Here is a 13422-nt window from a genome sequence, read left to right on the forward strand (position 1 = left end):
ATCACTAGTGAATAATACTACAGGGTTTTGGGGGAAACGAAATTCCCCGCCTCCTCTGGAGAGAAGAGAAAAGCAGACCTCACTCGAGGATGTTGAGAAGGTCAGCAGATACAACAGGACCAAACATCTAGAGGCTGCACATACATTGTTTCAATAAGTTGCACGTGAAATCAGCGACATTTGCGCGCATCAGTAGATAAGATTGGCTTGGATAAGAAATATTCCTCTTCCTGGAACAACCATTTCACACTGGTCTTTCAGCTGATCCTGTAGGAACGCACTCAGCTCATCTGAAACAAGCTTTTGCATTTGGGAATCTGATGCGTAATGGTGATCTCCAGAAGACGCTGACTATCTAAGAACTGTCTGAGATTTTGTTTTCATTTTAAACCAAAGAAAAAAAAAAAGAAAAAATGCAGGTCATTCTGTTGGTCTCCGTCGTTTTTATTTGCGTCAAAGCTGCTCTCGCGGACACTAAACTGAAGTGTCCCGAGCGCTGTGATGTGAGTAAGTGTCCGAGCCCGAGCTGCCCCAGCGGCTATGTGCCGGACCGCTGTAACTGCTGTCTGGTGTGCGCACAGGGAGAGGGAGAGCCGTGCGGCCGCAAGGACGATCTGCCCTGCGGGGACGGGCTGGAATGCAAGCATCCGTTTGGAAAAAGACTGTCCAAAGGCGTGTGTCAGTGCAGGTACAGCAGTAAAGTATGCGGCAGTGACGGGAACACGTACGGTAACATCTGCCAGCTGAAGGCCGTGAGCAGGAAAGCGCTGCAGCAGGGTCTGCCCGCGGTCACCAACCTGCACAAAGGACCCTGTGAAAGCAATCAAGGTAAGTGATTTGTGTATAGCAAGAGGAATAACTTTATATCTAAAAAAATTTTTTGTCTTAATTTATGCTTGGGTTTATGTCCCCACCAATGTGAAATGGAAAATTCAATCCAGCTGTAAAGCAGTTCAGCTCAAGTTGATTCATTGTTGATTCAGGTAAATTTAATTACAGTGTCAGTGTTGCAAAGTTAATTATAAAACATATTCAATTCAGGTATAATAGTAAATAATGTCATTACTCAGGCTCAAACCACTTCAGTGTTCATTCAAAAAAGTTCAATAACTGTGTCAATATTGAAATGTCCGTACGTTATGAATAGGCAGATCTACAAATGACAATGGTTTTATTATGCAGCTTAGTTAACTTATTTTTTTAGGACACTTTTGTCCCTAAAGTATAGTTCAGTTAACACACACACACACACACACACACACACACACACACACACTGTGAGTCCACTGTGCTTTGTGTGCCACACTACATTAAGAGGATAACATCCTTGAGCTCCTCTAGCGACCATCACATAGCATAACTCCACTGATACCCGAAAGAGCAATTGTGAGTATTTCGAAAAATGGGACTGTGACCTCAAACTTGACGTGCAAATGGCAGCTACAGAGAAGATTGGAAAATAGGGCTGCTTTGTGCTCTGCAGACCGGGCATGATTTCCTGTGGGGTTCTCAGCGGAGGTTGCCCTTTTGCTCTGATTTTGGACAAGACCTCATTACCAACACCATATCCTTTATAATTTTTAAAGGAAATATCAAACTGCTTCCAGATCAGCAGTAAAAAGTTATTTCAGTGGTGACAGGAAAAGGGAGGAGGCACCTATTGGAAACGGTGCCACCTCTCTGGAGACGCATTATCAGTGTGAGGTGACCTAGAATTGAATTAAAAGGCTATTGATGGGGTGAAATGATCAAGAGATCGAGAGATGGGCCTTTTAGGTTAAATATATAGGTCTGTTACAAAACGATTCAACAAAACCAGGTTTAAAGACGTCCGTCTGGTAGCATTCATCCACCCATTAGTTACTGTTGGCCCCTGCAATGCCACTGGCCACACTGATGTATATATATTTGGTGAATAACCCGGTAGCGAGGCAAGCAGCAAAACTGTAAGTAAAAGAACCCACAGAAAAGCCCATGGCTATTTGGAGAGCAGCAAATCATTACAGCATTAAATGTCACATAAATTATAGTCTATCATTCTACACAATTTAGGCTACTATGTCATAAACCTCAAAATAAAACCCTTAACTTTACAATCACTGTATTAAGCAACCCAGTGCCTTAGAAACAGATGATGCCCATCATCTTTCCACCAGATTGTGTGATCAGCTGCTCTTCTGATGTCTCGTCTCTTCACCACTCCAGACTGGAAAAAATGAAAGAGAAATCTATGCAGAACATATTTTTATTGGACATTCATCTTTGGTTTATTCCTGGCCAACTTTGGGTCAAGTGGCATTTTTCTCAATATTGTATGTGATTGTCTAAATGAATTTGCACACATTGCCATTGGAAGTTGAGTTACTTTGCAGTCGTGAAATCTGAGAGGTCACAGCTCTGTGATGCAGCTCTCCTGGAATGTGCTTTTATATGGGGTGTTGCATTTGATTAATGATTAACAGTTGAGTGTAATTCATTGCATACTTATTTTGGTTTCTCACAGCTTCCAAATTATAAAGCTTATATATGTCCATCCAGAAAGCCAGGAATAAAGCATTAGAATATATTTTGATGGTATTTGGCTTATATATTTACTTATATAAGCTGATGTATTTACACTTTACCATTCAAAAGTTTGGGGATCTGTAATATTTTTATTTATTTTTTTTCAAATAATCCAAAAAATATATTTATAATTTTGCAAAAGATTTCTATTTCAAATAAATTATTTTCTTTTAAACTCTCGACTCATCAAAAAAAAAAAATGGATCACAATTTCCCAAAAAAAAAATAAAAATGAAGCAGCACAACTTTTAACACAATGCACAATTGTGCTAGCGTATGCACAATGTTATAACAATGTAAAAGATGACCATTAGGTGTAGTACTTTAAGTGATAAACTGTCCTAAAGTAGTTTTTAAAGGGTCTTGATTCTTTAATGACTTCAAATTTTAGGTTAGTAGGACAACCAGGGTGTGCACACAAAGGAATGATGGCTGTGCCAACACGGTCACAGGAAACAGCAGTCAAGGGAAAAACCACCCTGATGTTTGCAGAAAATAACATGCCCTAATTACTAGGACTTTACACACTCATCATTCTCTTTCATACACATACTGCATACCCAGCACAAGTCAAGCATGCACAGGGATAAAAGCCACCTAGTGATTTTAGACCCAATTATAGAGGAACATTTCCTGTGCGTGAAAAGACTTTCCCCAACTATCATCATTGCATACCATCTGAATCTGCAGGAAAGTACTGCACTGCATGCTTGCTAATCATGCCCTCTTGAGCCAGAAAAGACATAAATAGACAGTAGCACAGAAAACATAGAGCTGGTTTTGATCATTTTATAAATTGGAATTATTAACATGAGTAATTCTTTCTGCTAGTATAGGTCCTACACACCCCAGCAGCCCAAGGTACAAATTCAACTTCATTGCTGACGTGGTGGAGAAGATCGCCCCTGCTGTGGTGCACATTGAGCTGTTCCTAAAGTAAGCCCAAACACTTGCAAACACTTTCATGGTGTGGCAGCCATCTGTATGATGCTTTAAATCTGTGGGGAAGTGAGGGAGGTGCCTTGCAAACACAGCTGTGTGAGGTTCACTGCTGTCTGTACATTAGCTGAACACATTCACAACTGCTTTTGCCAAGGCTATTCATTTGTGAATGATGTCAGAAGGAGAGCACTTCCGTGATTGTTTCTTAACACAATGTAATAATAAGTATTTTCTGTATTTTTGCTTTTGCCCCCTAGCCACCCCCTCTTCGGCCGGACGGTTCCGCTGTCAAGTGGTTCAGGTTTTGTAATGTCAGAGACCGGGTTGATCGTGACTAATGCTCATGTGGTGTCCAGCACCACATCTGTTTCGGGTCATCAGCGACTCAAAGTACAGATGCGTGGTGGGGATGTGTACGAGGCCACTATCAAAGACATCGACAAGAAGTCTGACATTGCCACTATCAAAATCAATCCGCAGGTAAGACAAAACTCTTCTTATTGTACTCTAAGACCTGTCTTTATAATACAAAAGTCAAAATGTGTTTACTCAACTACTTCCTTTGGCAGAAAAAGTTGCCTGTTTTATTGCTGGGTCACTCGGCAGACCTGCGCCCGGGTGAGTTTGTGGTTGCTATCGGCAGCCCGTTTGCTCTGCAGAACACAGTGACGACAGGAATAGTCAGCACTGCACAGAGAGATGGGAAAGAACTGGGTCTCCGTGACTCAGACATGGACTACATCCAGACTGACGCCATCATCAACGTAAGACACTGAATAACCAGAACAGCACATGTTATGAGTCTTACTGCTGTTGCATAAGAAATCCAGACAACCTCTGAAATTCATTTCTGAAATCATATTGCATTCAAGAAGTAATGCGTATGTATTCAACGACACTATGCAAAATATAAATTGTGAAGAAAAATCCCTTACACGACAACATTTTCAAAACAATTCGCGTTTGCACATATCTGCGAAAACGGCCAGAAACGCTGTATTATGTATGCCAGGCCAGTAGTTGGCGCTGTCACCTTGTTAGTAGACAGTACCTGTAGGGAAGTGACGATTATATGTTGTAATATTGGTGAAGTAAATCCACACTTTGCTGAAGAAGCGTTAGCAAACTCTTGAACAGCACCAACAGTACCATGTACTCCGTCATTGTTGTGTATGTTTGTTCACGCTTGCCTTTAAAATCAACACGTACTATGCATGCGTATGACGTCACCATTTTTAAAGATTCCCATTTTGGGGAATTTTACACGGAAATGAGTGGCGTTTTCAAAAACTTGCATTTTGAAACCCGTTTTCAAAAATATGTGTTGTCATGTAAACGAACAGGCAAAACGCATAAAAAGTTTCCCGTTTTTTGCTGAAAACGTTGTAGTGTACACGGCCCCTGAGACTGTTTGAGGAAACTAACCAATAGCTATCCAAAATAGCTTCTGTTGTGCTGATTAAATAATTACTTTGGTGAAATTTAATTAACAGTCATCCATCATCTTTATGGCGCACACACATTAGGACAGCTTACCTCCCTGTGAGTCCATGTTATCATGAGGTTACTCCATACCAATTTAACAACCCTTTCCAAACCTTTAAGCTTCATATACTAGAGCTTTTTAGCACCACCTTTGCACATTGGTTAGTTCATTTTGAGAGATTAAGAAGAAGGGGGAGGATACTTTATCAACTTTTTACAAACCCATTGGTTGTTGTCCCTGCATGATGAGCTAGACCTTGGAAAAAATAAAAAAAAAATAAAAAAAATAATACATGATATCGTCCCCAAATTGTGTTGCCCGGTATGCAAGCCCTGGTTTTGAATTTATGTTTTTGTTCAGTGCTTGAAAAATTTTTTTCGGTACTTTTGGTACAAATCTAATCCCATTAATATAGGGTTTGTAAAACTGTTTTGAGCATTGATAATTAACATTAATTATTATTTCCCTTGCAATTGTGACAAATTGTTCTTGATAAGTTTTAGAGTGTAAACTGTTTATTTTAAGTCTCAGATTTTTACTTCATTTTAATTTTGGGGTTTATATTTTTGTTCAGTGCTTCAACATTTATGTTCAGTAGTTTTGGCATGAATCTAACCCCAGATAATGTATATGTAAAATAGTTTGAGAACCAACAATTAACATGACTTCTTTCTCTTTTCTTAGTATGGGAACTCGGGTGGACCACTCGTTAATTTGGTAATTATTTAATAATGTAATGTTTCAGTTTTCTGACAGTAGACTTACAAGAACAATTCAACCAATGTTTTGATTTTTTTTAAATATCCACTCTTTTCTATATAATTTAATTATTAAATTTCAGTCTGCTTTTGGAAAATTCACCTTTTGTTTCATAAAAGTAGGAACAATACAACGACAAACATACTGATACTGAATCTTTCTTCTTGTTTTATCTTCTATAAGGATGGGGAGGTGATAGGAATCAATACCCTGAAGGTAGCTGCAGGAATCTCCTTTGCCATTCCTTCAGACAGGATTACTCGCTTCTTAAATGATTCCTTAGGAAAGCAGAACAAAGGTACATGGTGCAACTTTTGTACAAGGGAATTTGTAGGGAGGTCAGAGTATGAATCATCTAATATTAAACATACGTTTTATTTTTTAGAGTCATTCTTGCAGGATTAAATGTGTTAACACATTTGCATATTGTTTCAGAGCCAAGATCAGTGAAGAAGCGTTTCATTGGAATCCGAATGCTCACCATCACAGAAGCGTGAGTGTCCTTCACTACAAACGCTTTAATACACAACACATGTAAATGAACACTGCAGTGCTGTTTAGTCATTGTGTGTGTGCGTGTGTATATGAGGCATTCTGTCTGTCTCCTCCAGACTCGTGGAAGAGCTGAGGCAGCAGAATCCTGATTTCCCTGATGTCAGCAGCGGGATCTATGTCCATGAGGTGGTTCCTCACTCCCCTGCTCAGAAGTAAGCATCAGCTAAACCAGATGCTCTTTGGTCTTTCTGTTGTGGTTGGGTTTCAGAACTTCAAGCCAAGTAGTTTATCTCTGTCTGAGCTGAGTGGATGACAACATATTGAAGATCACATTTAACTATGGAATGACAGATTTGTATAATACAAGTTTATGTAAATAAATCTGTTTAGAACTGGGCGATATGGCAAAAAAATTAAATCTGGGTCTTTTTTCTAAATGATTGATTGATTCAAGATAACGATTTTGATTTATTAACATGTAACTAGTCAACTTAAAAATGAAACTACAGCATGATTCAAAAAACATTCTTCATTGTTAAATTATATAGAACAAGAAAATAGCAAATTGTAAATCAAAAAATCAAAATGTAGAGATTCACTCATCTTTTGCAGCATTTCAAGTTAAAAGTTCGACTCACGCCACTTAAAGTGCCCCTATTATGGGTAATGAAAAGTTCATATTTTGGTTATGGGAGTCCCCAACAACAGGTTGGCATGCAGGCAAGGTCAAAAAACACTTTCATTGTCTTATAATAAGAGTTTATTTTTACCTAATTTGGCAAGGACTCCCAAAGGATTTGTTTAACGATTCAGTTTTCCAAACCCTCCTTTGCATGATGCTAATCTGCTGTGATTGGTCCGATTGGTCTCATTTTCATTTCATGATGAGCCTGTAATGCCTTAAAAGCAGTGTTTGTGAGCACAGTGCTGCTTTGTGTACAGCGTTACCGGGGAAACCGATATTTTTACTGCTCCAAAAGCGGCACCTAGTGGTAAAGAATGTATTTGCATTTTCATTCAGACCAACGCGTATATGCTAGTTTCATGCTGACGTCAACATGAAACGGATTGAGATTCATTTTAAAAACTACTTGTTTCAATGATTCTGAGTCGACTCTTTCTTTTGAGAGACAATTACTTTATACACCGTGCACTTTCAGATTTAAAACTTGCTAGAATGTTTTCATTCACTTAGAGCTGTTTTACACACTAATTTTCAAAAATCCATAATAGGGGCACTTTGAACTCGCAACTTTTCTATTTCCACTGCCTTCATCTCATGTTTTTTGCAATAACATATTCTGTATGAATAGCCACTATTTGTTTTATGTTTTTTTTTGCAAACACAGCTTGCAAATGACAATTTGTCATCGGCAGTCAGATGAGTATTTTTTTCTTAGCTGTTATCATTGGTGTATTGTCAACATGTCTTAATTCTATGCACAATTCAGATTCCTTGATTATAATAATAATAATAATAATAATAATTGTGGCAAAACATTACATTTAAATTAAATAATACAATAAAAAAAGGTCCAGCCCTAGAGAAGTAATAGCATATGTCAAAGTGGAGGTTTTCTTACTACATATTCTGGAATGAAGACTTAAAGGGATAGTTCACCAAAAAATGAAAATTCTGATATTAATTACTCACCCTCATGTCGTTCCAAACCCATAAGATCTTCATTCTTCTTCTGAACACAAATTAAGATATTTTTGATGAAATCCAAGAGCTTTCTGACCCTGCATAGACAGTGATGCAACTACCACATTCAAGGCCCAGAAAGGTAGTAAGGACAACAGTAAAATAGTTCATGTGACACCACTGCTTCAATCATAATTTTATGAAGCTACGAGAATACTTTTTGCATTCTACGCCAGAACGCTGACTCCTGCATCAGTAGCACCACACGCATGCGTGGAACACTGACACGGAAGAGAAGAAAATATTAAATAAAGTAGTTATATTTGTTTTCTTTGTGCACAAAAAGAATTGTCGTAGCTTTTCGTACATGTAATGGACTACTTTTGTCTAAGCAGAAGCTGTAAGATAATGAACAGGAAAACTTTGTAAATAATTGAACTCAAATTAATATTTCTTATACATATTTATTTATTTTGCTCCTCTCTGTGTCAGTGTCCTGATCACCTGTCAGGATTTATTTTACAGTTAGCTCTATATGTTGTCCCCTACAAATTCAAGTACACAACTGACGATTGTACTGTAAAATTTCTTCAAATGTGTTTCAGAGGGGGCATCAGAGACGGTGACATCATCGTTAAGTTAAACGGAGAGCCTCTGATGAGCACCAGCGACCTGAAGGAAGCACTCAACCAAGACACGACTCTGCTGCTGGAGGTGCGCAGAGGCAACGACGACCTGCTCTTCAACATTGAGCCTGACGTCATCATGCAGTGATCATCTATTCGAAATGTGAACCATCGAACTTTCACTGAAGACATCGGTTTTATCATATCAGTCATGCGCTGTCATGGCCAAAGGGATGTCTAACAGTGCATCCTTCTACAAAACAAGGACCTCTTTTACAAGCTGAGAGGAATCTAACCTTGAGCTTTTGCAATCTTGGTCAAGTCTGCCTAAGAGATTTTACATGAAAGGCATTTCATAACAGCACACTCTCTTTGAAGCAGGTTTGAAGCGGAGAAGGATTTTGTTCTCCCCTACTGTATTTTGGAGAAGAAGACAAAACTGGTGATATTTTATAGCCAATCCACAATGAGTCCACAATGATATTTTAAGCTGGGAAAATTTTTTTTAAGTTGAAATTTCAGTAAGATATTTATAATAATATCTAATAAATATTATACATACACAGAACCACCTCATAAATAATAATAAGTAGAATAAATATTTTATATATATATACAGTATATTTAAATCTTATAGATTAGTATGTGGATTCTCTTCTTGATTAATGTCTCAACATTCATTGCTGAAACTTCATTGTGGCACCAGTGGCAAGAATCAATTGCTGTGCAAGGTTTTTTTTTTTTTTAAATAAGTTTGATATAATTTGTGCAGAATGACTATCATGATGAATGACATTTTATGGTCATTTTCTCCAAACAAATGTTGTGTGCTCTTTATATGCAAATATCAGAGTGAGACGTCTTCTGTTCATCTAATCTGTTTATCAGTCTGTATATGCTCATGTTCCTGTTTGTCTCAAATGTCTACAGTATATTATATGTATTGATTACAATGTCTTCAAATATGCTCATATAATTTTCGGTTCTCTTCAGCTGGATCTATGAATGTTGAACCTATGAAATAAAACTTTCTCAGAAAAGAATCACTTGGCAGATTGGTGGAAGATAAATGCTGAATTTTAACAGAGCAGTCAGCTGAAAGTTTAAAATGGAATGAACATTTAAAGAAGAGTCTAAATCATATTATTTGAGCTAGATTATGTAAAAAAAAAAAGTCAAGTTAACTGAGATGTCAGGTCTAATGATTCATGATTAGTCAGTGTTTGGGGTGGAAATCCACAGACCCAGAATACCTTCAGAACTTTCCAGTGCACACAAAGCTTTTTCTCCAGTCCTCACTGTCTGGACAGGACCTGTGGATGACAAAATCTAGACATGACACACGATTACGATTTTACAGCTTTATCTTATTGACTGAAGTAGACCTGTCTCTATGCAAAACACCATCCAGATCTATGTTTTCAAAAAATCATGTGGTGCCATTATCTTTAAATCCTTAATATACTTTATTAAGATATATAAGGTGCATTCAACAAAAAAGGCACCTCCAATACTCAGATGATGCACTTATTTAACCAAAAAATGTGGAGGGCTTCAGTGATAACAAAATAACTTCAGTTCACTTAAATTCATGCACTAGAATACATAGGACATAATTTGGGACACACTGCATTCAAAGTACACATTTACATTTAATCAGTTCATGCTTTCCCTGGGAATTGAACCCATTGCCCTGGTTTTGGTGGCACTATGCTCTAATATTTGGGAAAACTTTACCAACTGACTTTGCTAAACAGATTTTGAAGACACAAAGAGTATGAATCAAATTGTACAATAATTCATCATATGAAAGCCAGAAGCACATTTGTATTAATCTTATATCTTGGAAAAAAAAATTGACTTGGCGAAGATGCAAGATGGCTGCCACCCTTGTCCACTGTAATTTTTCAAGAATAACCTACAATTTGTGTTTTCTGAGATGAGGGGCTTCAGAAAACGGTTCTATAAAAGAAAAGCGAGTCATGTTGCAGATGTGCAGTCTGTCTGAACCTGTTTTTTCCACAAGGTCCCATTCAATTTAAATGGGTCATGACATGAAAAATCCAATTTTCCTTCATCTTTTGACATATGAGAGGTCTTTGCACCATTAAAATATTCTGCATGTTTTATAGCCTAAAACGTTCCCCTTGGCTTTTAGGTAACCATACAAAAATGGCTCATTTGGATGCTGTGGGATCTGTGACATCACACTGGCAAATACATTTGGAAATGACTGCTTCACTATATGTTCCACCACAACAAATACCTACTGTAACTCCAACGTACTAAGCCTAATCTTAATGATGCTGTAATCTCCACCTTAAGTTCTGCTTTAAAACTGCTGATCCTGAAACTGCTGTGACATTTGATCCTGCAACTCTGTAGTTGGTTATTATTGTCACACCGCATCAAAAGCAAACAAAACCCATTATGATCAATACACTGGGTACAGTAACTAATGTATTCCATGCACTAGAGCTAATCCTGACCATGAGACAAATGGGAGAAACACATGATGAGAACAGTTTAAGCTGCATCTTTCCATCTGCACAAAACTGATCATTTCAGACAGCGGGCCAGGATAAGGGTTAAAAAATAATAATTTTTGCAAATATATGATAAAATTTTTGGGCCAAATAAATTAATAACATTATATGTTTACCTCAAGGAACATAAAAAAAAATCCATGTCATAACCCCTTAAACATTCTGTAACATATTTTCAGATTTCTCTTGCCACAGTTTTAAAACATGCTAATTTAATTTGCCCTTAAATCTGACTATAAAAACCACAAACATATAACATTTGAAGTAATAAATGTCATATTGTGCTGAAGTACAGCATTTAAGCCAAACCACATGTGACCATGGAGGAAATCAGAATTGAGTCTTTCAAGAGTTAAGATAAATAGAACCATTGGGTCTGTTTAGATGTAGCATATTAGCAGGCTGTTGTGGCAAAGTGCAATGCCAACACACACAATGGTTCAGAATGGATCTTGCTGTCTACAAGCTGGGTAAATAAAGATTTGGCATAAAAAATAACTTAAAGATGTGTTACATTGGGTATGTTATGTAATAATAAGGCTAATCATCTATGCAGCTAATTGCTAATTAGAGTTCCTTAAATGTAGCCATTGGTTTCACACAAAAATCACTTCTAAACATGCTGGTTTGAGACAAAAACAGGTTCAGTGTTTACATTTTTTTCTGAATATAAGAGAGAATCACCTTATAACCACTACAAAGTACTGTGGTGGTACCACGGTATCAGAAAGTAATGCTATGTTGATATGTACCATATTACTGTTTATATTCATATCACATGGCATTTATATAAGGTACTTCAAAAGTATCATGTTATTATCATGGTAAAAACCAAATATTTTTTAGTAAGTAAAATACTAGCTGATTATCAAATTTAAAACATATTTCGTACAAACACACTCATCAATGTTTGACAGTAATGCTCATTTCAGATGGTTTCATTCAAGTTCATCAGCTGTGAAGTCTGCTACAATTTCCTGCTTTGTTCTTTAAACCCAACCACATCAATAAAAACAAATTAGCGGAGTGTCCCAAAGAAGCCACAAGCTGTTAGATTTGCGTGTGTGTGTAAGAATGTTAATTCAGTGAGACACACTGTTGCAAAAACACAAACACAGACTTGACACTGAAGTGCACACTGTTGTCCAGGGCCATCAGCAAAGACCAGTGTGTGGAATGCAGACACACATCCTCTCAGCCAATCACATGTATAGGGATTCAAAGAATGGCACAAAGGAAGAGCAATAGAGCAAAATGTGCTGAAAAAGAGAGGGGCAGCTATTACTCAAAATAGCATTTATTTAAAACAGATTTTTTTTTATTAATTCAATGCATCCTTGCTGAATAAATCTATTTCTGTCATGGCAATTCTCGGAGGGATTGGCATGATAATGTACATTGTACATGACAATGTTAATGTGTTTGGTCTTGATGGAATAGATCTGCTACGCTGCTGCTGCTGTTAGCAAGTACTGAAACTTGCTACTGCCAATACATCCACAACATGCTGCTGTGAGCATGTAAGAAATACTGCTGCTGCACATATAACATATATGAAATATATATATATATACACACACACATATATATATATATACACACATATACATATATATATATATATATATATATATATATATATATATATATAATCACCCTGTAGCAGATCTACACAGGTGGAGCTGGGGAAGGTGGAGGGTTTCTGAAGCACGCTGCAAACTGCTACAGCAAGCACTAGTTATATATTTGAATGTTAAACAGCAAGCTCATTGGCTACCAATACAGGAGAGAACCAATCAGCTGTGCTGTGTAATAATGATGTCATTATGTCAGATTAAGTTAGACCTATCAGATTGCGCCATCTAGAGTTTCATGCCAGAACTTTGTATTTATTTTTTAAAAAATGGACAATTTAGGAATTGCACACTACTTCAAAACATCGATTAGACTGCCTAGTTCAGTTTAGGATTAAGCAGCATGGTCAGAGGCAGAAATAAACTCAGTAAAACTTTGCATGGCACTAAAAGTCCTCACTTAAAAGTATTGCTCTTTGTAGTGTAGAAGACTTTTTTATTTCAAATGGGCTCTTATAGTGTGTCTGCATTGCATCAGGTCACATTCATTCAGCGTAGACAGTTAAGCATTGCCACCTGCACCTGCTTACACCACGTCCAGCGTGTCCCAAAAGCATGAAATGACAATAACACGTTTTGAGTGTACTGAATCTGATGCACGGCAGAGCCATCTTTAAATGGGGGAAATCATCTCTGAATCAGCCATCTCAGTTATTAACAGAGTTTCCATAGTTTAATGCAGTATAATCTGATATTCAAGATGGGACACGGGATAATATATCAT

General features: G+C 37.3%; 1 protein-coding gene across 1 annotated transcript; it reads left to right on the forward strand.

Annotated features, from left to right (window-relative positions):
• The first annotated feature begins 76 nt into the window (after positions 1 to 76).
• Positions 77 to 9561, forward strand: htra3b (HtrA serine peptidase 3b). Its single transcript, XM_042728333.1, has 9 exons — positions 77 to 828; positions 3402 to 3501; positions 3765 to 3987; positions 4077 to 4271; positions 5678 to 5710; positions 5936 to 6050; positions 6188 to 6245; positions 6364 to 6459; positions 8498 to 9561. Exons 1-9 carry the CDS (start codon positions 414 to 416, stop codon positions 8664 to 8666), a joined length of 1404 nt encoding a protein of 467 aa, XP_042584267.1. The 5' UTR covers positions 77 to 413; the 3' UTR covers positions 8667 to 9561.
• Positions 9562 to 13422: the final 3861 nt, after the last annotated feature.

Source organism: Cyprinus carpio, chromosome B7, assembly GCF_018340385.1.
Source record: "Cyprinus carpio isolate SPL01 chromosome B7, ASM1834038v1, whole genome shotgun sequence".
In the NCBI taxonomy this organism is placed as follows: domain Eukaryota; kingdom Metazoa; phylum Chordata; class Actinopteri; order Cypriniformes; family Cyprinidae; genus Cyprinus; species Cyprinus carpio.